This window comes from Musa acuminata, chromosome BXJ2-11, assembly GCF_036884655.1.
Source record: "Musa acuminata AAA Group cultivar baxijiao chromosome BXJ2-11, Cavendish_Baxijiao_AAA, whole genome shotgun sequence".
NCBI lineage: Eukaryota > Viridiplantae > Streptophyta > Magnoliopsida > Zingiberales > Musaceae > Musa > Musa acuminata.
In genome coordinates this window covers 32,237,249-32,265,228 of record NC_088348.1, presented here as the reverse complement: position 1 = coordinate 32,265,228, position 27,980 = coordinate 32,237,249, and the positions used below count along the sequence as shown (strand labels likewise).

The window sequence follows — 27,980 nt, the reverse complement described above, 5'->3', positions numbered from 1 at the left end:
ACTGAGGAAGTTGATTAGCATATTGCATTTAAGTTGAATGTTCATTTAGAGATCGTGTGTAACTCTTCTGTCTTGTCTCTGTGACATGTACTTATCAACAAAATGCATATTGTTTTTAGGTTTGTCTCATCCTGCTGAATCTTCATCTTGCTAAAACCCTAGTTCATCCAGATTTTCCAGGTTTCTACTGGGAATACTGGGAGTGTCTACAACAAAGGAATGCGATTGGGAAAGACTTTTGAGAATTGATGTAAGTGCAAAGTAAATCCCATGGGTCTGAAAGAATTGCTCTTTCGTTCTCTGTATTGCTTTAAAACAACAGGTTTGTATCTATGGGTCTAATGAAGTTGCAGTCTTGAGGGGAAAATATTGCAGGTTAGCATTATGCTTGAGACGGGGGGTTTGCTTATCTTCTGTTCCGGATTCTTAATTAGAGGTCTGCTAGAGCTAGAAAGGTAATCTACATACCTGTACCTATCATTTGTGGAGACTTTGATCTTTATGGAGATAGATCCTTTAAGTTTTTATATTCTACATCTAATTTTTAATCAAGTTCAAATATGACTTTTGTATTTTTAATATTTACTTTCTAAATTAATAAATTTATTTAGACAAAAGATAAACTAAATTAATTGCATGAGAATTTGGATAAAGTATTTCTGAGAGTGCGCAGGTAAAATATTCCCTACAGGTCATGTAGCTATTGATTTGATATTAGAATTGTTCTACCCCATATATAAATAAATGCAGGTAAGTAGAGATCTTTATTTGAGCTAATTATAAAGTACCCCCTTAAATCTTTTTAGTATATGGGTCCTTAGATTTAATAAATTTATATTATAATCTTTAGAATTATAAAAAATATTTAGTTTTATTTATTTTAAAGTCATCGATTTTATCAATAGAATCACGAAAATAACGAGCAAAAAGGTAATTTTAATATCTTAGTTACGTTTTGGATGATGATGAACGATGATGTCGATAGGAGTCATAGGTGACTGTTGTAGATGAGGAGAGACTTTGGTTGATGGGGGTCATAGGTGACTGTTATAGATGAGGAGAGGCCCTGTGAGAGGTGAGGTGATAACATAGATATCGATGCTTTATGTTTGTATTGATGTGAATGTATATGTAGAATAGCAATTCGCTACATAAATACAACGATGTGGGGAAGGATGATGCTGCTTTGCATCTATATTATGCTAATGCAGATGTCGAATGATCCTTTCGTTGCATCTACGTCAGCACCATCGCAGTTGTTAAGCGACGCCAATGTAGATGCAAAATGACGAAAGTGTCATTAAACATTTGTATTGATGGATGCAAAAAGTCGATATATGCATCGTCATGTCACCTCTTATCGTTATTCTCTCATCATCCCAAATAGCTATTCATAACCCCAATGTTATCGTGTGTTATCATTGAAAACATAACTAAAATAATGAAATTATCTTTTTATCCATCGTTTTTATATATTCATTAATAAAATTAATAACATTGTACTAAATAGAATTAGATGTTTTATTTTATAACTATAGAGATTTTAATATGAATTTTTTAATCCTGAATACTAAAGAGATCTAACTATATATAATAATAATTAGTTTTTTTATTTATAGCTTCAAGTGAAATAAGGTGTCTTATAGATTTCAAGTGTCGTGGCAATTAATTGAATTAAGATTCGATTTTGTGGGGACATGCGATACGTATAATATCATTCAATTGGTGATTAATTAACCGTCATTAGACTCATCTAGCAGTTGATGTGGTCCTTAATCCACGTGAAAGGCTCATAACCGCAATAACGGTGATCCATTCCTCCATATCGTGACCCGTGCCGGTATATATTATCCCCCACCAGACCAATAGGGAACCGACACGAGACGGTGGACGCACGCCACCCGTTTAGATACGTGGTGAGTGCAGGAGCTCGAAAGCGATTGAAAACCACCACCGCGAGGGCAAGTTGTCGAGAGGTGGGGACGTCTTGGCTTCTCTCTTTGCCGCTTCTACACGGCTGTTTCATCTCCCTTTTTTTTTCTCTATCGATCTCTTCCGTCTCTTCTCGCGCGGATGGATCCGATCAGGTAAGAGTCGTGCCGGGTGCAGATCTTTTCGTCTGTGACTTTCTTTTTTCGGGTTTTTTTGGGGGGGTCTTTGAGTTGTTTCGGAGAAGGTTGTGGGGGAGATCTGCATGGAACAAAGACAGCGGAAGAGGACGGGCGGATCGAGCATGAGCAGTTTCTTCCCTGGGAAGGTTTGGGGTTCTTTTTGGGTTTAGTAAACGGCTCGGATGCACTGGATGCTGTATTGGCGTGAGATTCGAAATAATCCGTACCTAAGCCGAAGAGAAATTTGTTATGGTTCAAGCGATTGGCTGGGAATCTACGCCGGATCTGTTGGTCTTACGATTTCATCTTTTTGAAAGTTGAGTTGAGAAAAGCAATGATCTGATAGTCCTTTAAGGCAGAAGGGGAATCGGCAGCTTTGGTGGCCGTTGCTATGATAGTCCTTGTGTAAGCTTTCAACAAGTTCATAATTCTAATTAGTTAAATGGAAAGATCGGGTTCATATTTTTATTTCGCCTTCTTCTCATGGTGTTATTGTTGCTACTGTTTAAGTAGCTAGCTGTTGAGGAATCGTGCCGAGGAAGCTATGGCTGGCCTTCTTTTTGCTATACCTTGTTGGTTAAATCTAGAGGACAATAAAACTTCATTTGACAAGTCAAGGAATCTTAAATAATTTGGGCCCTGGGTTTTGGTCCCATGAATACAAGATTTTTGGCAGGAACATAAGTCACTGATGTTGGTCAGGAAAAATGAAAAGTCATGATACTCCTGACCTATGTGGAACGTGAAATTTGGATTGTGATCTTGTTCATTTTTTTTCCAGAATCGACGCGTATTTTAAGGAATGGTTTTTCAGCATCATGAACTTTTGGGCAGATGTTACAAAATTTACTAATTGACAGTTGACATTCATTTAAATGGATCGTGTTACCTTGACGGACTATAAGGTTATTGGTTGTTTTGACAGGCATAACTTTTTTGGGTAACTGAGTGATGGATATTTGTGCCTTTGGTAGATCTGATAATGTACAGAAATTATGGATTAATACTGGTTTGTTGAACCACTTATCACATGAAACTGTTTGTTTTTTATTTATATAAATCTAATTTAGTGGTGAAGAAATATGCGCTATTTTATGGAGGGTAACAATTTGGATACTGAGTCCTGTTCCACATCTTAGCTTGTATGCATTAGTTTGAGAGAGTAGCAGGTGAATTTCCTGATCATCTTGAGGACAAGTGTTCCGTTCTTGCTCTCATCGAGTATCCCAGCTTTTGTCCACAGGGTTGCATAAGGAGTGGAAAACGAGTTCTGCATTAAATTAGGCTCCAGATATCAGCACTTGTAAGTTTGTGTCCTTGTGTAATGCCTTTTCTGGGTAAGTGGTTATAACAGGTAACTAGGCAATTGCAGGAGAGGCATGGGGAAGATCAGGTTTTAAAGACCATATCATGATTCCTTCGTTCAGAATCTGGATTGAAACTGTCTTCTGCCTGGAAAGCATTTGAGTGGCTTTTACTTGTTGCTATAGATCTATGTAAAACTATGTGCATAAGATTTAAAGTGGTTATTGGACTGAGATGAGAAACTATATGCTTTGCCGGACCAGTAAATTCCAGTTGGGACAATATTTGAAACCATGGTTCTATTGTTCCTCATTTTATCTTCTTTCGGACTTCGGAGCTTCGTCCAATTATTCACCCAAAGAAAATATTTTTTATTCTATCTTTTCTAGTAGTTTCACCTTTACATTCTTATCCGGATATACTGATTTTTCATAAATGTTGTTTCTTAACCGTTCAATATTGTGTTTCATGGAGCATAAGTTGTCTAAAAGCTATCTTATTAAAACTTTATTTTAATTTAAAGAGCACATGATGATCATGCAACACTCTTGATTTATTTTCCCACCTTATCATCAATTTCTCCTTTTAAATCCAAGATTCCTAAACTTTTTAGTTATAGAAACTTATTTTTTATTCATCTTAATAGGACCATCCATTTATTTTTAGTATTAATAAAATTACAAATCATCATTGTATGGTTATTTGGTACAATAATTTTGTTGATGCTGATTATATTGTAGTGGCATCATTGAAATGACATTAAATGGCATCATTTGTCTATATTTCTCTTGTCAGCTTTGGCTTCATCACTGTATCTAATACTTATCTGCTCATGTTTGTGTACTCTTTTAGGGTTGATGGTGGTGCACCTTCACATTCTGATAATAGATTAGTTGATACTGCATCAGCATAGATCATTCTATGTTTCACTCCGTTTAAGAGAATTAAGATAGGTTTTCTCTTGGTCAGCCATAATCTTAGCAAATGCAGCTACATAAAGAGGTGTTTCTTCTTGTTATATTGATATTATGCAATTTGTAAAGTAGGCTTTATACCTTTTGAATATTAACTTTTGGATTTTATTTTGGCAGTTTGAAACTGACCATTCAGATCATCACTCTGGTGAGTCTATTTCAGGTATGCCAATAAAAAAAAGGCTGTTTCATTTGTCACAGTGCTCATCTTCTCTGTCCCAAGAAACATGTACAATGCCCCATAATTGTCGGGGGCAACCTAAAAAGTTCTTTCTCGAAGAAGAATCTTCGGTTTCAGAGAATGGTGCTGCTCTAGCACTAGACACCAATACCATTCCTAAAGACTTCCTAAAGTCTTCCTCCACATTATCTGGTCAGAAATCTTATTTTTATGGTCCTAACATGTCAATGTTTCATTCAAGTGCTGTCCAAGCTGATCATGAGAACATGGAACTCAAGAAAGCCACAAGTACTTTCAAGGGATCAAATATGGTGGAAGATCCGAACATAGATAACAGATCATCCCTTAGCTTGAGTATGGAAAAAGGAAAACAGTTAGCACAACTCGGTATATCTGAAATGGTTATAGGTGACAGGCATATTGAAGGGAAATTTTCTTCAAGTGATGTGCCTGCATTTAGAGGCGTTGAAACAACATCCAATATGCGTTTAACATCATGTAATGATAAGAAATATCATGGTTACAACTCATTGGAGCGAGAGAAAGTTGAAATGTGTTCAATGGATCTGCCTCTGGTCAAGGGGTCACAACATCTGAATCCAACCATGTACAATGACTTGGATCCAAAATATGGTTCTGCTCATCACTGTGTGAACAGAGTAAATTGGGATTTGAATGTTCCGATGGAAGTATGGGATGCCAGCATAAATGATTCAATTATAGAACACGACATCAATAATAGGTTAAATCAGAGGGCCATGCACCAGCAAAACATTGACAGATGCCTTTTCCAAACTACTCTAGGGACCATTGGGAGTGATTTGACATTAGGAACATCTATGGTTGAGAAAAATCATTGCAGCCCCAGATTGACAGATCTGGGAATGCCTGCTGATGACGATAGAGAGTATGAAGGTGGCTTGGAATTGCAGCTTAGACCACCTAGCCGGCCGGAGTTACGAATTAAATGGGGAAAGATAGTGCCTCCCGATCTAAGTCTGTCGTTGACTGGGAATCTTTCAGATGCATCTTGTAGCGTTATGAAACCTGAACCATGTGAGGACAACAGTCAAAAAGAAACTGAAAATTTTCAACTTAGTAGTCTAAAACCAGTGGGTATTAGCCTTGTGAAATCTGAACCATGTGATGAAAGTTCTCAGGGTGAAGCTTCCAGCGTAGCTGTTCCCTTTGATCAGGAACCTTCAGTAGGCAGAATGAGGAAATCAGAAGCACCTCAGGAACTTGAGGGAAAGTCATCAAATCTGGAGTTGGAGAGTCATCAATTAACATCGTGTTGTACAGACATCCCATTAAGTAAGGTTAAGGCTGTGGTTTTGAACTCTAATGTTGTGCTTCATGATGGTAGCCCAGTTATCCCTGATAATTTAAAGATAAAATCAGGTGAAAGCACTTGTCTAGCCTTAGACTGCACCGCAGTATCAGGTGCTAGTATACCTTGTAAAGCTGAGGTTATGCTTACGGACACTTGCACTCACCATGATTCACAAAAAAGTACTGTTAAACCATTGGATATGGTTGTAGGCTCCGTCGTTTCTGACGCAAAAGGATTTATTACAAATGAAACAGAAATTTCTGAAACTGCTGACGTAGCTTCTACACTGCATCATGAATCTGTGGTTTCTGATCTTGAAGAACCCATGGCTTGTGATGGTATGTCCGAAGGTAGTGCTGAAATGGACTTCTCAGGTGGTGAATATTATACTTCACCGAAAGTAGTTGCTAGAGATGATCTCCATGTTAGTGACAAAAGTGGTGTATCAAGTGGTGGAGACCAGGACAGCATGGACTTGCCTGCTGAGATTCAGACAGAGCAGCCTAATGACGATGACCTACAGTTGGATGCTTCTAATCATCTAAGGTGTTCAAGAGATGAGATCAGTAGATCTGAAGGTGGTGATCTTGAGGACAAAGGTGCTGATCCTAGAGATCCTGTGCCACAATGTGCAAATGAGGTTTCATGTGACCATGACGAGAAAAGAGTACATGGATATATGTCACATTGTGCCAATGAGGTTCCATGCAAGAATGTAAAGGAGGTACAGGGAGATGTTGCTACAGCCTTGTTTAGTTCAAACAGTGTTCCCATCATGGTGGAAGTACATTTGGATAAAAAAGGAAAACAAATAGTTTCTCAGGAGGCAAGGAGTGGTCATAGTGCCAAAGATATTGATGGGAATATGAAAGATGATAAAAAACAGACAAGTTGTGACTTGACAACAGATGTGCATGAATTATCAGTCACTAGAGTGCTAAGGGCATCTTCTAGTAAGAGGCTTACAAAACCTTGTCATGGAGGAATAGAGATGTGCCTTGGAAAGGACAAGGTCTCAGAGATGAAGTCAAATTCCTTCGATGCGATTGCAAAAACCAATCGGAATAACTTGGGCAAATGGCAGATTAGCGGTATGTATGCCAGTGCATCTATTAAGCATCCGGAATTGCCAGAGAGAGATTTTGATGTCAGTGGCATTGTAAATAAGCATGTTGATGATGCAGGTAGGCATAACCACATTAAGAATGCCGATGCTAGCTGTAAGAATAGACAGATTGAAAAGGTAAGTTCACCTACTATTAAGTCATTTGGCCAGAGGAGGCCTATTTCTGCTTGGACAGTTCCATCAGGGACTGAGGAGAGAGTGATTATTAAGCAGAGGCAAGACAGATTGTATTCTGAAGGGAGAAGGTGATAATTCTTGCTTTTGTTGTTGTTGCTAGTTTTTTTTTTTTTTTGCAATTTATTATTTTTCTTCAATATTGTAGGCCTTCAAAAGTTGAAAGTAGGAAGAATCAAGGACAGCGTGTTGATAAATGTGATTCTAACTACAGAAGCACCAGAAGGCATGGCAACAAGTATTTTGATCGGGATTCTGACACCCAGTATGCACCAGAACTTAATAATTCAGGGAAGCACCATCTCCCGAAGCTGAGTAAACGGTTGGAAATTCCATTTGGCTCTGTTGGGAATGCTGGTAGATTATTGAGAAAGCCAATAAATGATCAGCCAAATAATTCATCTTGTTTTCCATCTTGGAGGCAGTTGCCAGGGCACCAAGAGGTACCATCATTGCTGGTTGCCCGAAGTGCTGGATTCCTAGCAAAGAACACTACGTCGAACAGGTTCATTGGGAGAAAAATCCATGATGACACTCTACTGGCTCATGAGGACAATATGATTGGGAATTTACCTGGTGAAATGGTAGATAATGTATTGTATTCACGCCCGAACCTGCAATATGAGCCAACTGAGAATGATCTCATGACATGGGGAAGGAGCCTTTCACCTCTCCGGAGGAGGCTCCATCCAGTACAGTACTATCGAGCACACTCACCTCGTATGTGGCCTTCACCTGGAAGATCACCTGAAATGGTAGTTGATAGACATCAAGAGCTAATAAGACATGGTCCATCACCCGTTGTCAGGGTTGGTATGTCGAGATCACCCCATCCACAACCTTGTTTTCCTGAAGATGGAATAGTCAGAAGGAATGTTTCGCCGCCTTATCCTCAGTTTCCTGCTGACATGAGAGACATGCTTCCTGTTGATGATCTTAACTTTCACAGGCCTGGTGGGGTTCTTCAGAGGAATTTAAGGAGGTTTGACATGATGCCACATGATACTGTTGAGGACTACCTTGGACCTCCAGAGTTTGTCGATCATTTTGATCGAAGGGATTATTATGATAGGCGTGAACGTGTTCAACCTTTGTATCCAGGTTGTGATCCTGGTGACATTGGAAAGGATGCTCTTCCTTATGATGATGGTTGTCATATGCCTAACAGGTTTTTCCCAGTGGGTGAAGTGGTTCCTGCTAGGGGCAGCTCAAGGGACTTCGTCAGTCACATAAGGAACCGACTTGGAAATGCTACTAACATATTTCGAACACAGGAGCAGGGTGAAGATTACAGATATCATAGAAAACAAGGATGGCATGAAGGTGGTTTCAATGATATGAGGCCTAAAAGGAGAAAGTTCTAATAGTGTAGGTTGTTTTCAGGGTATTAGCATGTATGCCAAGAAAACTGGTTGCCAGCTCTTCGGCTTGACTTCCCTCTTTTATGGTGGCCCAGATTTGGTCCTTCATGGAGAATGGTGCGAATAGAAGGCGATCAGCATGACTCAGTTGGGTAAGTTATTGATGCTCATTTATCAGCATGAGCAAGTTTGGGTATTAAAGCCATCATCCTAATTCTTCTTCGTGGACTAATATGTTGCACCAACATGGTTGGCATTACTGCAAAAATAAAAGAAAAATATTGGTTGGTACCAAGGAAAAATATATGTCGAGACATGGCATAGCAGTTTGATCGTATCCTTTTCAAGAACTTGTCAGGGAAATATACTTAGCTCTTTTTCTTCATTGCCAAAGATTAATGGTCAGAAGATGAGCGAAAATGAATCACTGTCTTTTGACTCGGTATATTATATCTTGCATACATCTACAGAATCCTAATTTTTCTTTAATCTACTTGAGTCGCACAATTAAGGCTTGTAACAATCATTTGGATTATCCAAAAGAGATGTTTTAGCTGATTTGGATTAACCTCAAGAGGAGGAAAAGAGGAAAAGAGCAGAAAGTTTGCTGTTTGACTGGCACCTGCAACGTATGTATATATCTGGATTTTAATATAATAAATTTATGCCACATAATCAATCATGCATAATTTCCGGTATTGTCATTCTTCTATAGAACCAGATCTTCTACAGACTACTGGTTCTTTATTGGAAGCTCTATTGAATATTGTCAGCGTTATAAGAAGATACTGGATAGACTTGCAGCATGGACTGACTAAACCTGTAGCAGCTTAGTACCTTAAACTGGATACTCTCATCAAGCATATGAGTTCTGGACCACAGTGATGGCAGTGGACACGTCTCCGTGTAGCGACCATGATGTGCCTGAATCCGCACTTTTCTTCTGGGCTCTATAGTAGTCTTTTTCTGACATGGCTGAATCAGTTCCAACACCCTCCATCCTCCTCAGTAGGGAGCCGATCTTGGCTTAAGGAGCTCTACCTTTCATGATGGGGCATCTGTCCGACTTAAGGAGCTCTATGGACAGGTAAATCCTAACTAAATCTCTCTCTTCTCTTTATGGAGCTGAAGGAGTTTGTGAGACTGCATTACTCAATTACAAATGGTCTACTTGCAAACAATCAACCATATTGAACATATACGACGCCGAGAAGCTACTATTACAAATCTTGTATACATAACACCAAGAAAAACAAGGGGGAAGAAAGAACGAAGGATACAAAGATCAAATCCTCGTACAAACAACTTTGGTGATGACAGATCTTAATCCAGTTACCTCCCCTCTGACTTGATCAACTGCGAGAAGACTTTGCTCATGGAGACTTCCGTCAGATCATTGAGCGGTGACGTACCAGCTTCCCTTGCCGGTGTGCTCTCCAAGGCATCCATGTTTTGAAGCCGTGGTGAAAGCTCTGCAATGCCATTGATGCTGTCTACCTGGGAAGCATCGGCATCTGCCTCTTGCAGGTGTAGCACGTACTCCAAGTTCCAGAGGACGTCTCCCATGGAGGGGCGGTCCACGCCCGAGTCCGCAAGGCATTTCTCGATCGTCTCCCCATATTTCCTCAGCGACTCAGGCTTGATGGATCCCGCGACCCGAGCATCCACGATCTGCTCCAGCTCCCCCCGCTTCTGCCACTTCATTCCCCACTCCGCCAGGTTCACCATCTCTCTCGGGAGGGTGGGATCGATGACCGGTCTCGCGCACAGCACCTCCAGCAAGACTACCCCGAACGAGTACACATCCGACTTCTCCGTCAACTGCTGCCTCCGGAAGTACTCGGGATCCAGGTATCCGAAGCTCCCCTTCACGGCGGTGCTGACGTGCGTCTGATCCAGCTCAGGGCCGGTCTTGGAGAGCCCGAAGTCAGCCACCTTTGCCAGGAGATTCTCGTCGAGCAGTATGTTCGCAGATTTCACGTCGCGGTGGATGATCGCCTTGACTTGACCGGTGTGAAGGTAGTGCAGTCCTCTCGCTGATCCGATGCAGATCTCCAGCCTCTGCTTCCAACTGAGAGGAGGGAGGTTGGAGCCGTAGAGATGGCTCTTGACCGTGCCCTTCTCCATGTACTCGTAAACCAGAATCATCTCGTTCTTCTCGTCGCAGTACCCGATGAGAGAAACCAGGTGGCGGTGGCGCAGGCGCGACAGCAGCTCGATCTCAGTGCGGAACTCGTTGAGGCCTTGCTGAGATGTCGGGTTCCCCCTCTTGACCGCCACCCTCGTTTCGTCCCTCAGCGCTCCCCTGTATACCTTCCCGAAACCTCCAACCCCGATCACCCAATCCTCGTCGAAGTTGTTGGTCGCCTCATGCAGCACCGCGAAGGAGAAACGATAGCCGAGGCTTCCGTTCTGCCCGATCGTGAAGACGGTTCCATTGGACGTCCCGCTTACTGCGCTATGAGAAGTGAAGCCATTAATGGAGAAAGGAGCCCAAGTTTTGGAATACTTCTTCGCGAGCTTCCTCCTCCTCAGGACCCAGCAAACAACTATGGCGGCGATGGCCACCGCCGCGATTGCTCCGAGGATCGAGCCCAGTATGACGCCAAAGTGCTTCTTGGAACCGGGCGGCGTGACGACCACGGCAGAACCAGCGGAGCCATTGATCTTCATTATCTCAAGGCCATTGAGAATGGCGTTCTGCACGTCACCGTTCAAGGTGGAAGGACTGATGCCGACGCTAAGCTTATCAGATCCGACGTCTGCCTCCACAACGAAGTCCATGAAGACAGCTGTGGCCAAGCTGTGTAATGTAATGGTAGCGAGATCGAGATCATTAGCTGCAAGCCAGGTGTTGATGTAGACATTAAACAGCAGGTCGCCGGCCGCCTTGCTGACGATATCACAGAAGTGAAACCTTATCAGGTAGCTCGACTTGGCGTCCACATCGAATTGCCATGTGACGTTGAAGAGGGAGTTCGAAGTGTTTTGGGCAGCATCCGACAGCTCTGCGGCTGAGGCGTAGACGGCATCAGGGGCGGTCTCCTGGGTGGCTCCCCCCGGCACATGATTGATTCTTCCGGAGTAGATGACCTGCTGGGAGAGACCACTGGCAAGCAGAAACTTCCCATCGGTTTCCCATGTTCTCCACAGGGTGTCGTTGTTGGGGAGGATCTGCGGCCCGCCCATGTTGATCCGATACATCGCCTCCAATGGCTGCCCTGATAAGCCCCGGTAGGTGCCCTGAGGTTGGACAGTCTTTGCGGCATCCCCGATCAGATCGTCGGGAACGGAGACGACTTCTACGGCGTTCACGAAAGCAAGGGGAGAGCTTCCTGTTGGTGCAAATGTAAGGATGAGAGTGTCGCTGGTTATGTTCAGGGAGAATTCCTTGACGGCCGTGGCATTCGCCTTCGGCTGGAAGTCGTCGAAGAGGGCCACGTCTTGAGCCGAGACGCTGAAGGTTGCAGCAGAGAGGTTGTAGCTCCGGTGGACGAAGGGGAAGAAGTAGAGGCGGATGAAGTGTCTTCCATGCGCCTTGATTTGGAAGGAATAGGAGGAGGGTGCTGGGAAGACCCGGGCGGTCTGGAAGAGGGCGGCGCCATAGGAAGAAGGGATCGAGCTCAGCGAGGCGTTGGCTAAGTTGTTCGAGGAGGGTGTCAAGGTGGAAGAGAGGGAGACATCCGCGACGAACACTCTGCTGCCGATGGTTGTATTTGTCAACGAGCCACAGTCGATCAGGTAGTTGTCTGCGGGGGTAAATGTGCAGTGAACGCATCGAATCGCAGTGATCATGAAGAAGATGAGACTCGCTTCGATCGCTCCAAGGGCCATCACGAAGCAACGGTGGCCAAGATGGGGGTTCTTTCGCCAATGCTGTCAAGGCGGAGGAAGAAGAAGATGTAATTGAGCCGCAGAGCCCAACTCACGGGCAAGAAACGAAAGGAGGAGAACAGGACAAGCCTAATAATCCAACTTCAAACCAGAACCCATTTTTTCTTGATCGAAACATCAAATGGCACCAAGATTCATGAAAATGAACATCGAAAAGATCCAAAAGAACCAATCTTGGGCGGGGCGCTACGATCTACGGTGAAGAAGACCGAGAAGATGACAGGCGGAGCAGGGGACTCCTAATTTGCGAGCAACCGAATAAAGAAGAAACAACTTGAGGCGATCGGAATCGGACTCAGAAAAGAGCAACAGCGAGGATTATACCGGAAAAGCAGAAGCAAAGATTACACCTTTGGAGCTCAAGAGTCTCAGCAGATCTGCAACACAGTGGCTCAGCAAAACAAAGATCGCTCCTTTCCCATGATGGATCCGATGGGCCTGGATTCAGAGAAGCAGCGGTGAACAGAGCCGTGTCAATGCTCCAAAGCTGGATTCAAGGAAGGCTGAATTGGAAGACGGAGTAGGATAACCAGCCACTCCTCTTCTCTAAGTATTGAATGGAAGGTGAGATTTCTTATTCGTAGAAAAGGGGAGTAGGTGTTCCCAGTGAGTGGGTTGCCACTCTTGCATGTAGATGTGTATCATGGTCAATGTCTGGCTTCCATTGTTGCATCTCTCTGACCATTGATTGCGCATCTCAGGATCAAGCTGTCATATTCCATCCAGAGAGAACACAGAAAACTGAGGTTAGCATTGACCTTCTCTTCTCTCCTCCAATGTGCCCACCATCTGTTTGCGTTTTTGTAGCTTCGGATATTACACCATCATCATTACCGTCATGAAAATTTGGGACAATCTGAAAAGGACACCACCGTCAAAATATGCGAATTCATGAATAATTTAGTGACCGGAAGCCCATGACAACCTATCAGACCAGCACACAACATGGATGCGGTGGCTGCCAGCTTCGTCCCTAGGAGTGATATCATGTGAAATCAAGTAGGAGAAGCCACGCCGAGCTTCTCCTCTTTTGTTGTTTCTTTGGGTACGAAAGAACGGGATGCAGGCGAGATGGCGACGACGCACCGAACGCGGTTGCGTGAGCTCTGCAACCTCTCCTTATGCTCGCTTCGTTACCCAACGCACCCATGTGGTTCGGTGATGACGGCGGTGGAGAGAGGGAGATTGAGATATTGATATTGGTTGCCATCGCAGATACCGGAGAAATTGGTGTTGCCTTCTCATGCACAGATAGCATTTGGCTTTTAGCGCTACGTACTACCACACGTTTTCATCGCTTTCACCTGTATCATTGCTCTCATCTTCCTACAACATCCTTACCTCTACATATCTCACTCTTACATGTCTCACCCATATTGTTCTTGCTTATGGCACAGGTAACAACTGACCCTATCTTCCTAACTCCTTTCTCGTTTACTTCATCGAAGTTGCCCTTATCTCTATGGACCCTCGTTGAATTCACCTTGTACACCTTATCCTTATTATCCTTACCCACAACAAAAGGGATTAGCGATGGAAGCACAGGTGGAGGAGGTTATGATCATAGTCAGAGTGGTATGTCTGATGAGACATAAGAGAAGAGAGTTAGGACGACGGACCGGTGACCACTTGTGACATGGGCAAGAATGATAATGAGGAACACAAGCTCGGGTTTCATGATAACAATGGTGATAGGTAGAGGTGGAATATATATATATATATATATATATATATATATATATATATATATATATATATATATATATATACAGAAACACCACACATTCATACTAAATTGTCTAGTTGAATCACATATCCATGTCAAGATTAAAAGCTGTCATCCAAATTCTTGTGGTTGGATTGCCTAACTGCAGTTATATTTATTTATAAGATTGTTAGTTCCAATTATGATGATTTGATTTAGATACTGATTCGGATCTATCCGAAGTCATACCATATGTAGAGTGACATAATGTCAGTTCTTCAGGTTGAATTATGCAAAAAAATGCCTAGGTGGTGTTCTAGATCAAGTTGCTTTGATGTATTTAAAGTTTTGAAGATTTGACTAGGCATCAAGTCTACTTGAGAATAAAATGCTCTGACAAAGTTTTTCTAAGGAACATACATGAGAGGTGTTTTTATAATGTAGTTTATGACTGTTGTATTGGATATCATAGTTTAATGCTTATAAGAGTTATTTGTTTCCTTTGATATTAGATATGATAATGTAGCATCAATTATTAGATATGATAATGTAGATTGAGTTGGATCCGTATATTAATTTTCATATGGCTGAATCAATTATTGTATCGTATGGAGGTTAAATACATTTGAACGTGTTGGTGAACTCACGCATCCTGGTCGAAGATTCAGCATCGCTTGGTCCCCAGGTCGATGTCCGGAGTTTTCTATGTTCAGGAGAGCGTCTCTCGATCGATTGGATAAAAGCGTCGAGGTCGAGCTGGACTAGGGGTCGGGATGGTCACATTCGTGCACACAAGTCCTGGGTCGAGAGATTCCCGACTTAGGTCCCTTGTAGATTAAGTCAATTGTTTTTCCTCTTTTTTCGTCTCATAATCAGATGTCGATCAGGGGCTTTTATACTGTTGTCCGAGGATCGGTCGTACGCAGATTTAGCGTGGCGACCAATCCCCCCGAGTGACGAGTTCATACCTTCGTATGACTATCGCCTGGTATACACGGAACGACGCCATGCAGCGTCGTCCTGAGCTTTCCAGGATGGGACTTGCCGAGAGGATGCCTCCCTGTACGGGCTCCGGCTCGACGTGGGAGAAAGACAACCCTTGTGCTAAATCTGCAGGGGTGTGACGTGACATGGATCACAACGTGGCCAAGATTAGAAATATGCCTTATTATAACATTACGTATATATTTTTATTATTTATATATCAAATAACAATCCTTATGTTTTATATCTTAATATCTTTGTCGTCCACTAAAGGGGTATTATATACTAAGCCTAATCGGTAGGCTGTGCTAAGCCACTTGTCCCATCACAATCCATCCCCATCGTTGTGCCGCAGGATTTCATGTCCCGTCTACGTGTTCCCCAACGCAGTGCAACTCTACGGCCAGCAATTCAAGAGATCGCAAGCCAGACGCCGATGTCACACGACAAATAACTCTCCACCGCCGCACCATCACAACCGACAACAAACAACGCATCGGATGTTCCCAAGAACCGTTACGATGGTTGTTATACTCGGTCTTGTTCAGTTGTAACGGCAGGCCAGCGGCAAAGCAGGCGAGGAGGGGAGATGGCTTTTGATGGGACGACGGTGGAGCGGGCGATACGAGGAGCGATTCATTCTCCTTTCTCCTCCTCGATTCAGGGTTAGGGTTTCTGTTGATCTTGTTCTTATGTTGTTTGATTTTGGGTCATTGGGTAGAAGATGTTTGAGATGGTCCAGAAATTATCATCATGTTTTTCTCTTAATCATCATGAATTAAGGTATTGAAGGGCAGGATTTGAAGAAGATGCTTCATGGGTACTTATTGGAGCAACTTTGTTTTACTCCAAATATTATTTTGGGATCCGATAGATTGTTTTTACTCTTCTCTGTACTGAGCAATAGCATAATCTTATCATAGATACTTGCCGTCTTCTCTGTATTCTTGGCTCGAGAATGTTGCCATCTTATCATAATGCAACCATGTGGTTCTCTTTTTGCGCTCATCAGCATATCACTATCATATATTGCTAAAATTAAATGATAAACTTTTTATGGATATTGTTTGATTTTTTTTTTGGGTTAGTTTGTTGGTTTGAGCCTCTCTAATTTAAGACGCAGATGCAGCAGCTTGATAGTCAGTAATCATCTGAAGCAGAGGGATACAGTTATATTTCAATTAGACAAGTTGTGAATCATGCTTTTGTTTCTTGCCACATTGATACAAAATGTGTTTGCGAACTTTTCACAGGTCTTGAATCTTATACTTCTCAAAAGAAAAATCGTTTAACAAGCAAGATCTACTCTTTTAGACAGCATCGTGTGATCAAAATCTCCTTCAACTTCTGAGCAAGTTCCAGCTCGTGTTATCATCAACAATTCATTTAGCATGGAAAGTTTACCTGATTCTTTGTCAAAGTCTCCATATGTGAAGCTGAAAGTTGTTGAAGCACTAAGCACGGGACCGTTGGAGCTGGCTAATTCAGTTCAGAAGCAGCATGGTGATCTTGAACAAGAGATTGGTAGTTACAGATATAACATAGGGCTAGATCTTTGTACAATGGATTTAGATTCCTCTGTGGAGAAAAGTTCATCTATGCCATCTGTTTTCTCTGATGATATTTCAAAAGAAGCTATTAGCTTTCACCAACTTCAGGATGTCATATGTCAGGTATTGTGTTGATCAATATAGTTTCAATGTAACTTGCTTTTTGTATCATATTAAATCTTTCTTTAACATTAAGAGTTCAACTCCTGCAGCCTCATTATATGTGCATGCTATGTATGAAATGAAGCAACTTATATGGATATTTTCGTTTGTTTCTGTGAAGTCAGAGGTCACTTTCTTACTGACGGATAATCTTGTCGTGTGTGTACATCATAGACCTCTCTTTTTCTTGCTCCAAATTCCACATTCATAAGTAGGTTCACCGCAGGAGGTTTTGATCGCAGTTGAATCTTAGAACAAAGCTCTGCATAAGAGACACTTCACACCACTTGGCTAGGAGTGCAGAACCAAGAGGCAGATTACTCACTGCAAACAGTGGAAATGTAGAATGTAGAAGAGTTCATTGCACAGGAAAATCAACAAAGTAAGTCAATCTAAGTATTTGACCTAGTAACATCGTCTTTTGTTCCTAGAGGATTTTGGAGTTGAATACATGGTGAATTGTTTATGCAATTTTCTATAAGCACTTGTAATTCTTACAATACAGAAATCTTCTATGACTGTTCGGTTGCTTTTGCTGACTGCTATAATGTGCATTTAGCAGGCTTGTCGAATATATGAACATAGAGACCAAGACAAATCCCATCCATCAGTTTGTAGCGCTCCTACCTACGGTAGATCCTAGGAGGCTGCAGCTAGATCTGATGATGATGCTATGTCACTCGAGTCTCAAGCGATTGTAAGAATTTCTCCTGGCATTCATCTTGCTACATTATTAGTTTTTTTCCTGTTCATCTTGCTCGAGTCTCAAAAGTGTTTGGTTTTTTTCCTGCTAAATACATATGATTTTGTACGGATGACAGTATCGCAACTAGTCAGTGTGCATGTTGTGGAAGCCTAATGATTTGGCATCACATGGAGTGGACTTCATTTAGCTTCGGTTTATACAGGTACCCGTAGGTCATCAGGCTCAAGCACTGTATGTAGAGTAGTAAAAGGTTATCTGGTAGACCATTATGCTGTCATTTTGGAATACTTATCCCTTTTTTATTTACGAAAACACTTGAGCTGTCTTTCATTTGAGCTACTGTAGCTTGTTAATTTATGGATACTGATGATTATATACTATCTATCATAGCCAAGTGGAATAGTACTTACCAAATACTACCACTTGGAACCTGGTGACATGCAATATAGAAGAAATTGCGTGGGATTATGTATATGTTTGACTATATAACAATGTGAGGTGCAAGTAGTATATTTAACTCATGAATTTTTCTAAGAATGGATGCATACATAACTTTCATGCGAATGGAAGCCATTAAAGCAGATTGATAGTTTATGATGATTGTCATGCTTGTGATTTGAGATTATATTTCCATGATTTGAGTTGCAAAGAAGGATTGGCACCCTTCGATGCTAAGCTTGCTTTGGCTGATTCCGTTCGTAATAGATTGTGAACTAAGTAAAATAACATGGGCAGATCATTAATGCAGGCATGTGCAATGTGGAGCTCTACCTCACTCCACGAGGCAGGTTTCATGGTACTCGATGGCCCGATGGGCGGCATAGACTGTGGACCAGAGACGCCTGGTTAAGCCAATTCTGCTGCAAGAAAAGTCAACGGTACCGAGAAGTCTACCGATCATCAAGTCCACTTGCTTTATACAAACAAGTCAAGGTCTTCGAAGCTAACGTAGCTGAGAGAACTCTAAGCTTGACTTCTCATCAAGTCCCCATTCATCCAGTGCATAAGTATGAAGGCAGCCTATGAGCTTTGAGCATTACAATGGCAACCAATCTCCTCCCTTTTGTTCCCCCGCTCCTCCTCCTCCTCCTCCTCCTCGCCTTATCAGCTTCAGCTTCCAGTAAGTACTGAAACTTCTGTCTCCATACTTCTTCGTACTGACTGTGTTTTGGGTGACGTGCATCACAGATTTCACCAGCATAGACTGCGGCGCGTCTGGTTCCTACAAGGACGAGAACGGCATCGCATGGGAGACCGACGAGTCGTACGTCAGTAATGGCGAGAACCGAGTCGTGCAGAACCCGGACTCGGTGCCGGAGCCGATGAGGACACTGAGGGTGTTCTCGTCGAGGAAGAAGAACTGCTACCCGGTGAGCGTCCCCGGCGGCGGGCGGGTCCTCGTCCGGGCCAGTTTCTACTACGGTAACTACGACGAGAAATCCTCGCCGCCGACTTTTGCTCTCCAGTTCGACGCCAACAGTTGGGAGACGGTGGCGGCGTCCATGGACCAGGTCGTCTTCCACGAAGCCATATATGACGTGTTCGCGGAGGGGACGGCCGTGTGCGTGGCCCAGTTGGAGCAGGGTCAGCTGCCGTTCGTCTCCGCGATCGAGGTAAGGACGCTGGAGACGGACATGTACGAGGGCGTCGATTCCAGCTTCGCGTTGCTCCTGAAGGGGAGGTTGGCGTTCGGCGCTCCCGGAGTCGTGAGGTACGTGTCGAAGTCGCCGCCTCTAGCTTTCCCCTTCCCATGGAGTAATGTTGCTGAAGTCAACCTTGACGAGCAAGAAGCAATCATCAGGTATCCAAGTGATGCATACGATCGCATATGGGATCCAGTTGCCGCCTCCGACGAGCTGATAACGACCAAGAGTGACACCACCGTCATGGACCCGACCGCCGTCAAGGACAAGCCTCCGGCAGCCGTGCTGCTGCAGGCCATCACCACTGCGAACGTGTCGACTGACGTCGTCTTGTTCCTCTCCGAACTGCTGCCGACCGACCCCGTCCCTGCCTACATCAACCTCTACTTCGCGGAGATGAGCCACCTGGGCTCCAAGGACAACAACACATTCCAGGTTTACGTCGACGGCGATCCGTTAATCGATGCAGTTAATCCACCTTACCAAAGTGTGGCCGAGTATCTCATCGGGCTAAAGGCCGCTTCGGCAAGCACCAATATCACCCTGACGGCCACGCCGGAAGCCACGGTTCCGCCTCTAATCAGCGCCATGGAGGTCTTCGTCGTTCGAGGTGGGCTGAGCAACGGAACCGACGAATCCGACGGTCAGTTATCGTGACCTCTGCAATTGTCTTACGTGAATGAACGCATGCATGGACCGAAGGCTGACGTCTTCTCCACCATTCATGGATGCATCAGTGGGGGCTCTAATAGTCCTGCAGCAAAAGTTCGAGGTGCTCGGTGACTGGGCCGGCGATCCATGCCTCCCTGCGAAGTATAACGCTGATTGGGTGGGTTGCAGTTCGGATCCGACTCCACGAATCACAGCACTGTAAGACTCTCGTTGGCAACTCAGTTTTGTCCCTCTCCTCATGCACTGCATGTAGAATATTGATCGTTCCCACTGCAGATATCTGAGTGGATATGGGCTTTCGGGAGATCTTCCTGACTTCAGCACGTTGACCGCCCTCCAAACCATGTAAGCAATGGTGTATCCTGTAATCGACAACACCATTCATCAGTTGACTTAGTTTCCATTGCTTCACAGAGATATGAGCAACAACAATATCACTGGAAGAATCCCAGAATTCCTGGGCAAGCTACCAGATCTAAAGGAGCTGTGAGCCTTCATGCCACTTCTTTCTCCTGCATGTGTTCTCTTTGTTTCACTTGATTTCCTGAGATAACAACCATTGCTTCTTCTGCTTGTTCATGAAGGAACCTGGCCGATAACAAACTAAGCGGAGCTGTACCTTCCTCGCTCACGGAAAACAAGAAGATCAAGTTGACGTAAGTAAACCTGCAACTCATTGTAGTGAGAAACTGATAGAGATGATTGAAGAATCTTTTGTATGTGTAGCATCTGCGGCAACCCGAGTTTGTCGTGCTCCGACCAGAAGCCATGTGACAGCTCCATGGGTAAGCCTAGCACACCTCGGGCTACCAAATCCTCTTCCACGTCTTTGAAGAAGAGCAGGAGGAATCTGGTTGTCGTACTCGAGGCTGTGATCTCTCTGTTCCTCCTCGTTTTGATGGCCTAACCAGTCATCTTCAGGCTTTGTAATTGTTTCTAATATCCGATCGGACAATAATACAGGATCACTTGCCAACGCTATTAAGACAGTGCTGGCATCATCTTTCTTTTCTTTGTCCATGATAAGTATCTGATAGAAAAGTATCTGACCACTACATCATCAATAGTGACTACTGCATCATCATTGAAACAATATATTCCTTGACAAAATCAAATGTACATGGCCTCTAGTAACCATCAACAGTGGCATAAGTTTCGTCGGTGGGAATCCCCCTCGACTTCGATTTGGGATTCAAAACGACTTCTTTCGAAAAGATAATTCTTCGTATGGATTGCTGTCAAAATCTGTATTACATTATCAAAACTCGATATTCTAATAGAAGACAGTGACAGCTCTCATCTTCCAGGCGACCGGAAAGACATTGATTACCGTTGGAAGGAGTATGTAGTTGAGTCCCCAAAAAGAATATTTATTCGAGATTCGAGTCCATTTCATCGAGAGTTTTAATTTTAGTCGATCACAGCCTCCCTTCCTGGGAAGAAAAAAGATGACAGGTCGTGTCACCCCCAACCTTTTAGACGTGGGGAGGGAAGAAAAGACTACCATGCGCGTTTACTTTGACTCGAAACAAGCAACTTCGATCGCGTTCCCGTGGGCTTCCGATCAAACGGTGGATGGAAGCTTTCGATGGACTTAAAATTTTCTTTTCGTTCGTTCCACATCTACCCGGTTTCTTGGTCAAGGAAGCAGCCCTCGATCAAGAAAAACACACTACAACAAGTTGACGATGAAAAGATAGGATGGAAAAGTCGTAATATTCCCATCTACTCTCGCCTTGGAGGTTATTTATAAAATTTGAATAGATTTATCAAATGCAATATATTTATTAATATTAACTTTGTTCTAATTATTTTAGATTAATAATTCATACTCAAATAAAATCAGCCCTTGATTTTATCCATAATCTTTTATTGGTGATTTGAATATATATATATATATATATATATATATATATATATATATAATCATTTTAAAATTCATTCTCTTGCATATCTAATTAATATTCTTTCATTAATAATATAAAAACATATATATATATATATATATTGTTTTAATATTTTAAAAAGCATTCATTATTCTTTTAAATAAACTATATTATGTTTCATTTAAAATGGCTTAAACCAATCATTCATATTTATTGTATAAAAGAAACCTCTAATTATACTCCATGACTATGACTAGTTAACATCGGTATTTCTTCATTAAATGATAATTATTGAAGAAAAATATCATTACATCTTGACATATGTTAGATGTTGTCTTGATGAGAAGTTGTCGAGAGTAGAGTGTAGTTTTCCAAACTCATTTTCTATAAAAATTTAAAATCGAAGGAGGGTATTCTAAGTCGATTCATTCGATACTTAAGTTAATACCGAGTTTTATATTTCTTTTTATAATATAAAAACATCGAGTCAGACGTATTTTTATATTAACATCAAGAAAAAAGAACACCTCATAAAGATCGGAAGATAGTTTGTAAATAACTCAAATTATTTTTTGATCTTTCGAGAATATTCCTACGAATATTTCATAGAGAACTGACTGATAACCGATCTTAATTATCTTTTGATATTTTAAAAATATTTCTATAAATATTTCACAAAGAAGTTAGTTCATAATTATTCTAAATTATCTGTTGATATTTTGAGAATATTTTTATAAATATTTCATAAAAAAAATTAATTCGTAACAAACTTGAATTATCTTTTGACTGTCCGAAAATATTTCTATAAATATTTTACAAAGCTCGACAGCCCGATTACCTTCTTGCTTCTATTTTTATGGATAGGAGGATATTGATTTGATATGGTATTAACATCAATTAACTGATTTTATATTTTCTATCAGCAATAATGACTAGCATAAGTGGATGATTACTCCGTTGACTTGGATCATGTCACGTAAACTGTGTTTCCACGTACTTTGAGACTCAAAGTGAACCCAACAAAAAACAAATGCCAAATATTAGATGACATGCGATCCATCTGATTTGTTCTTTAAGTCGTGACTTTACCTCTTTTTCTAGGAATAAATAATTTGGATATATGGGTAAATGATTTGGTACGGCAGCTTAATTTATATTAAGCCAATTGCATTACCTTAATTAAGATATGCTTAGCACGTGGGCTTCGTCTTATGACGCCGAGGGTGCCTTTGTCGTAGCAATATGAGCCCGACGCCAAGTGCATGCACCTGAGGCGGCCATGTGGAACGTTCGGCGGCGATCATATACTTAGGCGGCGAACAGATACATACCCACAACCGTACCCAGCGCGACAGAATAGGCCGTGGGTGGATCCCATCTATTTTATCCAGTAGAAGCCCCGGTAGTTGCTGGAAAACTAGCTCTTATTTTACTGTCCAGTGCCGCGTCGACTTGACTTGTTCTCCGAGTGGACGAAACAGTGGGGCCCTCGTGGGTCTTACTCTCTATGGGCGAGGAGGGAGGGTGAACGAGACGGGTGGGTGAGACGCTCGGTTCGTTTTGTGGCGACAAAATTGAACTCCATAATTATGCGCGTCGCCACCCCTCCCTTCGCCACTTTACTCTATCGCGTAAGGTGGTTAGCTAGGAAACGTTCGCCATGCCGGTTTTCCTTGGCGTGGGTTCCGCCCGTTAGTGCTGGCGAGGAGAAGGCCGGAGGAGGAGGAGGAGGAGGAGGACGGCGCCAACGACGATGATGGCGCCTCAAACCGACAAAGGTGCCTCTCGCAATCTCCGTTCGTTTATTACCCTGCCCTGATTCGGATCTTGATTTGTATGTTTCTCGACGAAGGAGGGGAGAGGGACCTCGAATCGGGATTGGCCCGCGTAAGCCCTAGCCATCGGTCTTCGTCGCCCATCCGGGCACTGTCTCTGTCGCTCTCCGGGAAGCGGATGGACCAGGAAGCCGCGGCGTCCCCCTCGGTGTCGGCGCCCGCCACGCCCGCACTGGTGCTGTCGAACTCCGGGAAGCGGATGGACCAGGCGGCGTCGCCGTCGCTGGTGCTCTCCAACTCCGGCAAGCGGATGGACTCGTTGGGCAAGAAGAAGTACGTGAAGCAGGTGACCGGGCGGCACAACGACACGGAGCTCCACCTCGCCGCGCAGCGCGGCGACCTCGCGGCCGTGCGGCAGATCCTCGGCGAGATCGACGCCCAGATGACCGGGACGGCGATGGGGGCGGATTTCGACGCCGATTTGGCGGAGATACGGGCGGCCGTGGTGAACGACGTCAACGAGGTGGAGGAGACGCCGCTGTTCACCGCGGCTGAGAAGGGGTTTCTTGATGTGGTCGTCGAGCTGCTCAAGTACTCCGATCGGGAGAGCCTCACCAGGAAGAATAGATCCGGATTCGATGTTCTCCATGTCGCTGCTAGACAAGGACACCAAGGTGAGGCGTGCTTTCCATACTAAATCTTGTTCGATTATGCTGTTATCGTGCAGCCCTAGGTTTGGTAAAGCTGCTTCTTCTTGCAATTTTTGGGTACAAAGAGACAACCCTCTAAACAACTGATATTTAGAAAGTATGTAGGAAGGAAACTCTACTGAACACTGACAGATGCCAAATAATTCTCTTCATCTTTACATGAGTCTTTAGTGCTTACAGTCTGAACTCTTTAAGGATGTGCTTTATGGAAAGGGATGTGTTGGAAAGAATCTCCTTCGTGTACTTCAAAAGGTTTTTTCTTCATGGGTTGAGGGAGGTCAACTCGTATCAGTTGCTTCTGAAACTCGGAAAGATTCATGCTCAACCGTTTAAGACTGTTCAAGAAAATTACTAACAGGAAAGCTTTTAGGAGAAGCACAATTGTTTTGGTGTCATGTGAATGACATTTTGATGTTATTGTGTGGTTTGCTGGTGATAAGCCCTTCATTGGTTTCTGATATGTGGAGACTTGTTAACAATTTAAATTGGAGTGCATTTATAACTTCACTGGAGCAATTGGTTCTATCTTATTCTCAAGATGGTGCAACACCTGAAACATGTATCGCACAATGATCTAAATAATTTTGAAGGTCCTTGCCCGTGAAGTTCAACTCGACATCAGCATTTAAGTCGATTGTTCTTTGTTTGTCACTGTTTTACGGATACATTTGTGTTTCTGTTTTTCATTAAGATACTTTGGTGTTCTTCTAAGTCTCCATGAACATATGTCTTGTGTAATCGTTGGTTTCCTAATTTCTATAATATCTTTGTTACTTTCAGTTGTTCCCATGCAAAGATAGTGCTGTCACATGCTATTTTCTTATCACTCTACGCTTGTTGGTTTTTCTCTCAGTTTCTGTTCATTACATTAGCAGATCTAACTAATACCTGATGTACAGAAATTGTACAGATACTTTTGGATCATGACCCAACGCTCATCAAAACTTTTGGTCAATCAAATGCAACTCCCCTTATAACTGCAGCAACAAGAGGACATACAGAAGTTGTGAATCTCTTGCTAGAACAGGATGCTAGCTTAATAGAGTTATCAAAAAACAATGGAAAAAATGCTCTGCACTTTGCTGCACGACAGGGATATGTCGAAATAGTAAAAGCATTGCTTGGGAAGGATCCACAGCTTGCCAGAAGGACTGATAAGAAGGGTCAAACTGCTTTGCACATGGCAGTGAAGGGAACTAGTTCTGAAGTTGTTAAAGCCCTTGTGGATGCTGATCCAGCTATAGTGATGCTACCGGACCGAGCTGGGAACACAGCATTACATGTTGCAACAAGAAAAAAACGTGCAGAGGTACTACCTTGTGGTGCACTTTTTTGGTTGCGTTTGCATTGAGTTGCTCTCTGAATTATTATGTGAATGCATATGTTGGTTCTTTTCTTATGTGCTTGTTTGAGTTTTCTTGGATTGGCTTCATTGGTTATTTCCTTATTTTGACAGCTGTTTCCTTTGACTTGTGATGGAGTAACCCCTTCTGTGGCATTTCTAAAGGAATGAAATAGGACCTTTATAGGACATTTGTAGTAGGTTTACCTCCTGCCTATGAACTCTACAGAAAATTGCCTTTTCTTCAAAACCTGTAGGAAGCAGTCAGTGAGTCAGGGTGACAAAATCTTGAGACAGTGGATTAATCAGCATTAAATTGCTAGTTTATGTGCTGTATGTGTGCCTATTATGTGTGTGTGAATGCATGTATATGTTTGTGTGCCTATGTTTCTGCTACCTGCTTGTGCAAGTTTGCATGTGTGTTTGGCACATGCACTTTCTTGTCTTATCGTAACTCTCAAGGCATTTTAAAGGCAGTGTAGTTTGAAGTTTTATTTTATTTGCCTATTAGCTAGTATAACTTGATATTCCATTTGTCCATCCTGTTCCGTAAAATTGATAAAAGAGACTTAGGTCAGGAACCACCTCCACAAAGATTCCAACCCAGAACCTCTTTAAAATGGAGAGAACCGATCATCAGAACAAGACCAGTTGGTGAAAATTAGCATCTATTTGATGTGAACCATGTGGTAGCAAATGACCATAGAAGCACAAATTGATATGAACTATGAGGTAGCATTGACGTAGAAGTAAAACTTGATGTGAACTATGTGGTAGCAATGGTCAAATATTTTTGGGAAGCTTTTGTAATTTAGATATGGGTGTAACCTGAACAAGAGCAACGTGGATCCTTCTTGATGCCTCTCCTGGGCCAAATACTCGGATGTCGACCAACACTCTTAAGACTTGTTAAAGAAAACTGTCCATTTTTTCTCAATTACTTCCTGTCAATTATTTATATACATCATGTACTTAACCTGCTAGTGAGTTTTATGAAAAACTTTTATCTTCCTTGGGGAAATCATGATTAGTCGAGCAGTTATCGGTATGGAAAATTCTCAAGTAATTAATTCTTCTTATTACATGTACGTGACCTTAATTTAGTTGTCTCTACAGTCTTGTCTTATTGAGAGATTTGTTGATACGTCTGTTAAAAGTACTATGAGCATCGTTTCTAGTACAGATAATCAACTACTTCATAAGCAAGTACATTGTGTTCTTTCACACATTTCAAACCCTTCTCGTTTGTTGCAGATTGTAAATCTTCTACTGCTCCTCCCAGACACAAATGTGAATGCATTGACGAGAGATCATAAAACTGCTTTTGACATTGTCGAAGGTCTACCTCTTTCTGAAGAGTCTGCTGATATCAAGGAGTGCTTATCTCGTTGTGGAGCATGTAGGGCCAATGAACTGAATCAGCCACGAGATGAGCTGCGGAAGACTGTGACCGAGATAAAACAGGATGTTCATATACAGCTTGAGCAGACAAGGAAAACAAACAAAAACGTCCATGGGATTGCCAAGGAGCTCAGAAAACTTCACAGAGAGGGCATTAACAATGCCACTAACTCCGTTACTGTGGTTGCCGTGCTCTTTGCGACGGTGGCATTCGCGGCCATTTTTACAGTGCCTGGTGGAACCCAAGACACCGGAGTTGCAGTAGTCGTGCAGAAGGGGTCTTTCAAGGTTTTCTTCATCTTCAATGCCATCGCACTGTTCACGTCGCTGGCCGTGGTGGTGGTTCAGATAACTCTTGTCCGGGGAGAAACCAAGGCGGAGCGGCGAGTGGTGGAGATCATCAACAAGTTGATGTGGTTAGCCTCCGTCTGCACTACTGTTGCCTTCATTGCCTCATCATACATTGTTGTGGGTCGCCATTTCCAGTGGGCTGCCATTCTCGTGACACTGATAGGTGGTGTGATAATGGCTGGTGTTCTCGGCACCATGACCTTCTATGTGGTGAAATCAAAGCGGACCCGATCAATAAGGAAGAGGGAGAAATCCATGAGGAGGAGCGCCTCGAGCTCGTGGCATCACAACTCTGAACTCTCTGATTCCGAGATCGATAGAATATATGCCATCTGAATCGGGTTTGCATCGTCATTAAACCTCAATTGCTGCCTTCGACTACTTTTCGCTACTGTACGTACTCTACTAGGAAGAATCCCAGCTAATGTATGTCGTACTTACGTTACGGCTGTATGGCTTCGTGCCATCCATTTGTACTAAGGAGATTTATCTGAGTTATCTTAGCATTCGCTGTAGAACCGGACTCTCTGCTTAATCTTTACACTGATTTCTCTGGTTGGATGGGGTTTGACCAATTTTGACAGAATCACAAGGGAAATATATAAACTTACAAGTTTTGACAAAAATCATTGGA

At 42.7% G+C, this 27,980-nt stretch overlaps 4 protein-coding genes and 1 long non-coding RNA gene across 8 annotated transcripts; 4 read left to right on the top strand and 1 right to left on the bottom strand.

Annotated features, from left to right (window-relative positions):
- The first annotated feature begins 1,953 nt into the window (after positions 1-1,953).
- Positions 1,954-13,216, top strand: LOC135626907 (uncharacterized). 4 transcript variants are annotated; one of them, XM_065132720.1, is made up of 4 exons: positions 1,954-2,087; positions 4,269-4,418; positions 4,508-7,275; positions 7,353-13,216. In XM_065132720.1, exons 2-4 carry the CDS (start codon positions 4,401-4,403, stop codon positions 8,566-8,568), a joined length of 4,002 nt encoding a protein of 1,333 aa, XP_064988792.1. In that variant the 5' UTR covers positions 1,954-2,087; positions 4,269-4,400; the 3' UTR covers positions 8,569-13,216. The 4 variants fall into 4 exon arrangements, 3 of the variants coding, with proteins under 3 accessions (XP_064988792.1, XP_064988791.1, XP_064988790.1); XR_010492496.1 differs by having other exon boundaries at positions 1,976-4,418; positions 7,353-13,023; positions 13,161-13,216; XM_065132719.1 differs by having other exon boundaries at positions 1,976-2,516.
- Positions 9,756-12,399, bottom strand: LOC135626908 (receptor-like protein kinase HERK 1). Its single transcript, XM_065132722.1, has one exon. It carries the CDS (start codon positions 12,397-12,399, stop codon positions 9,898-9,900), a length of 2,502 nt encoding a protein of 833 aa, XP_064988794.1. The 3' UTR covers positions 9,756-9,897.
- A 1,414-nt stretch (positions 13,217-14,630) lies between the features above and the next one.
- On the top strand, positions 14,631-17,891 carry LOC135626910 (uncharacterized). Its single transcript, XR_010492497.1, has 3 exons — positions 14,631-15,813; positions 16,402-17,242; positions 17,423-17,891. It is a non-coding gene; the product is annotated as an uncharacterized LOC135626910 (long non-coding RNA).
- Positions 17,892-18,538: 647 nt separating this feature from the next.
- On the top strand, positions 18,539-20,883 carry LOC135626476 (putative leucine-rich repeat receptor-like serine/threonine-protein kinase At2g19230). Its single transcript, XM_065131801.1, has 8 exons — positions 18,539-18,686; positions 18,755-19,277; positions 19,368-19,852; positions 19,947-20,079; positions 20,158-20,226; positions 20,296-20,367; positions 20,466-20,537; positions 20,608-20,883. The coding sequence occupies exons 1-8, from the start codon at positions 18,608-18,610 to the stop codon at positions 20,786-20,788; spliced, it is 1,614 nt and encodes a 537-aa protein (XP_064987873.1). The 5' UTR covers positions 18,539-18,607; the 3' UTR covers positions 20,789-20,883.
- Positions 20,884-23,381: 2,498 nt separating this feature from the next.
- Positions 23,382-27,907, top strand: LOC135626906 (ankyrin repeat-containing protein ITN1-like). Its single transcript, XM_065132716.1, has 4 exons — positions 23,382-23,545; positions 23,620-24,216; positions 25,152-25,561; positions 26,849-27,907. Exons 1-4 carry the CDS (start codon positions 23,521-23,523, stop codon positions 27,680-27,682), a joined length of 1,866 nt encoding a protein of 621 aa, XP_064988788.1. The 5' UTR covers positions 23,382-23,520; the 3' UTR covers positions 27,683-27,907.
- The last annotated feature ends 73 nt before the right edge of the window (positions 27,908-27,980 follow it).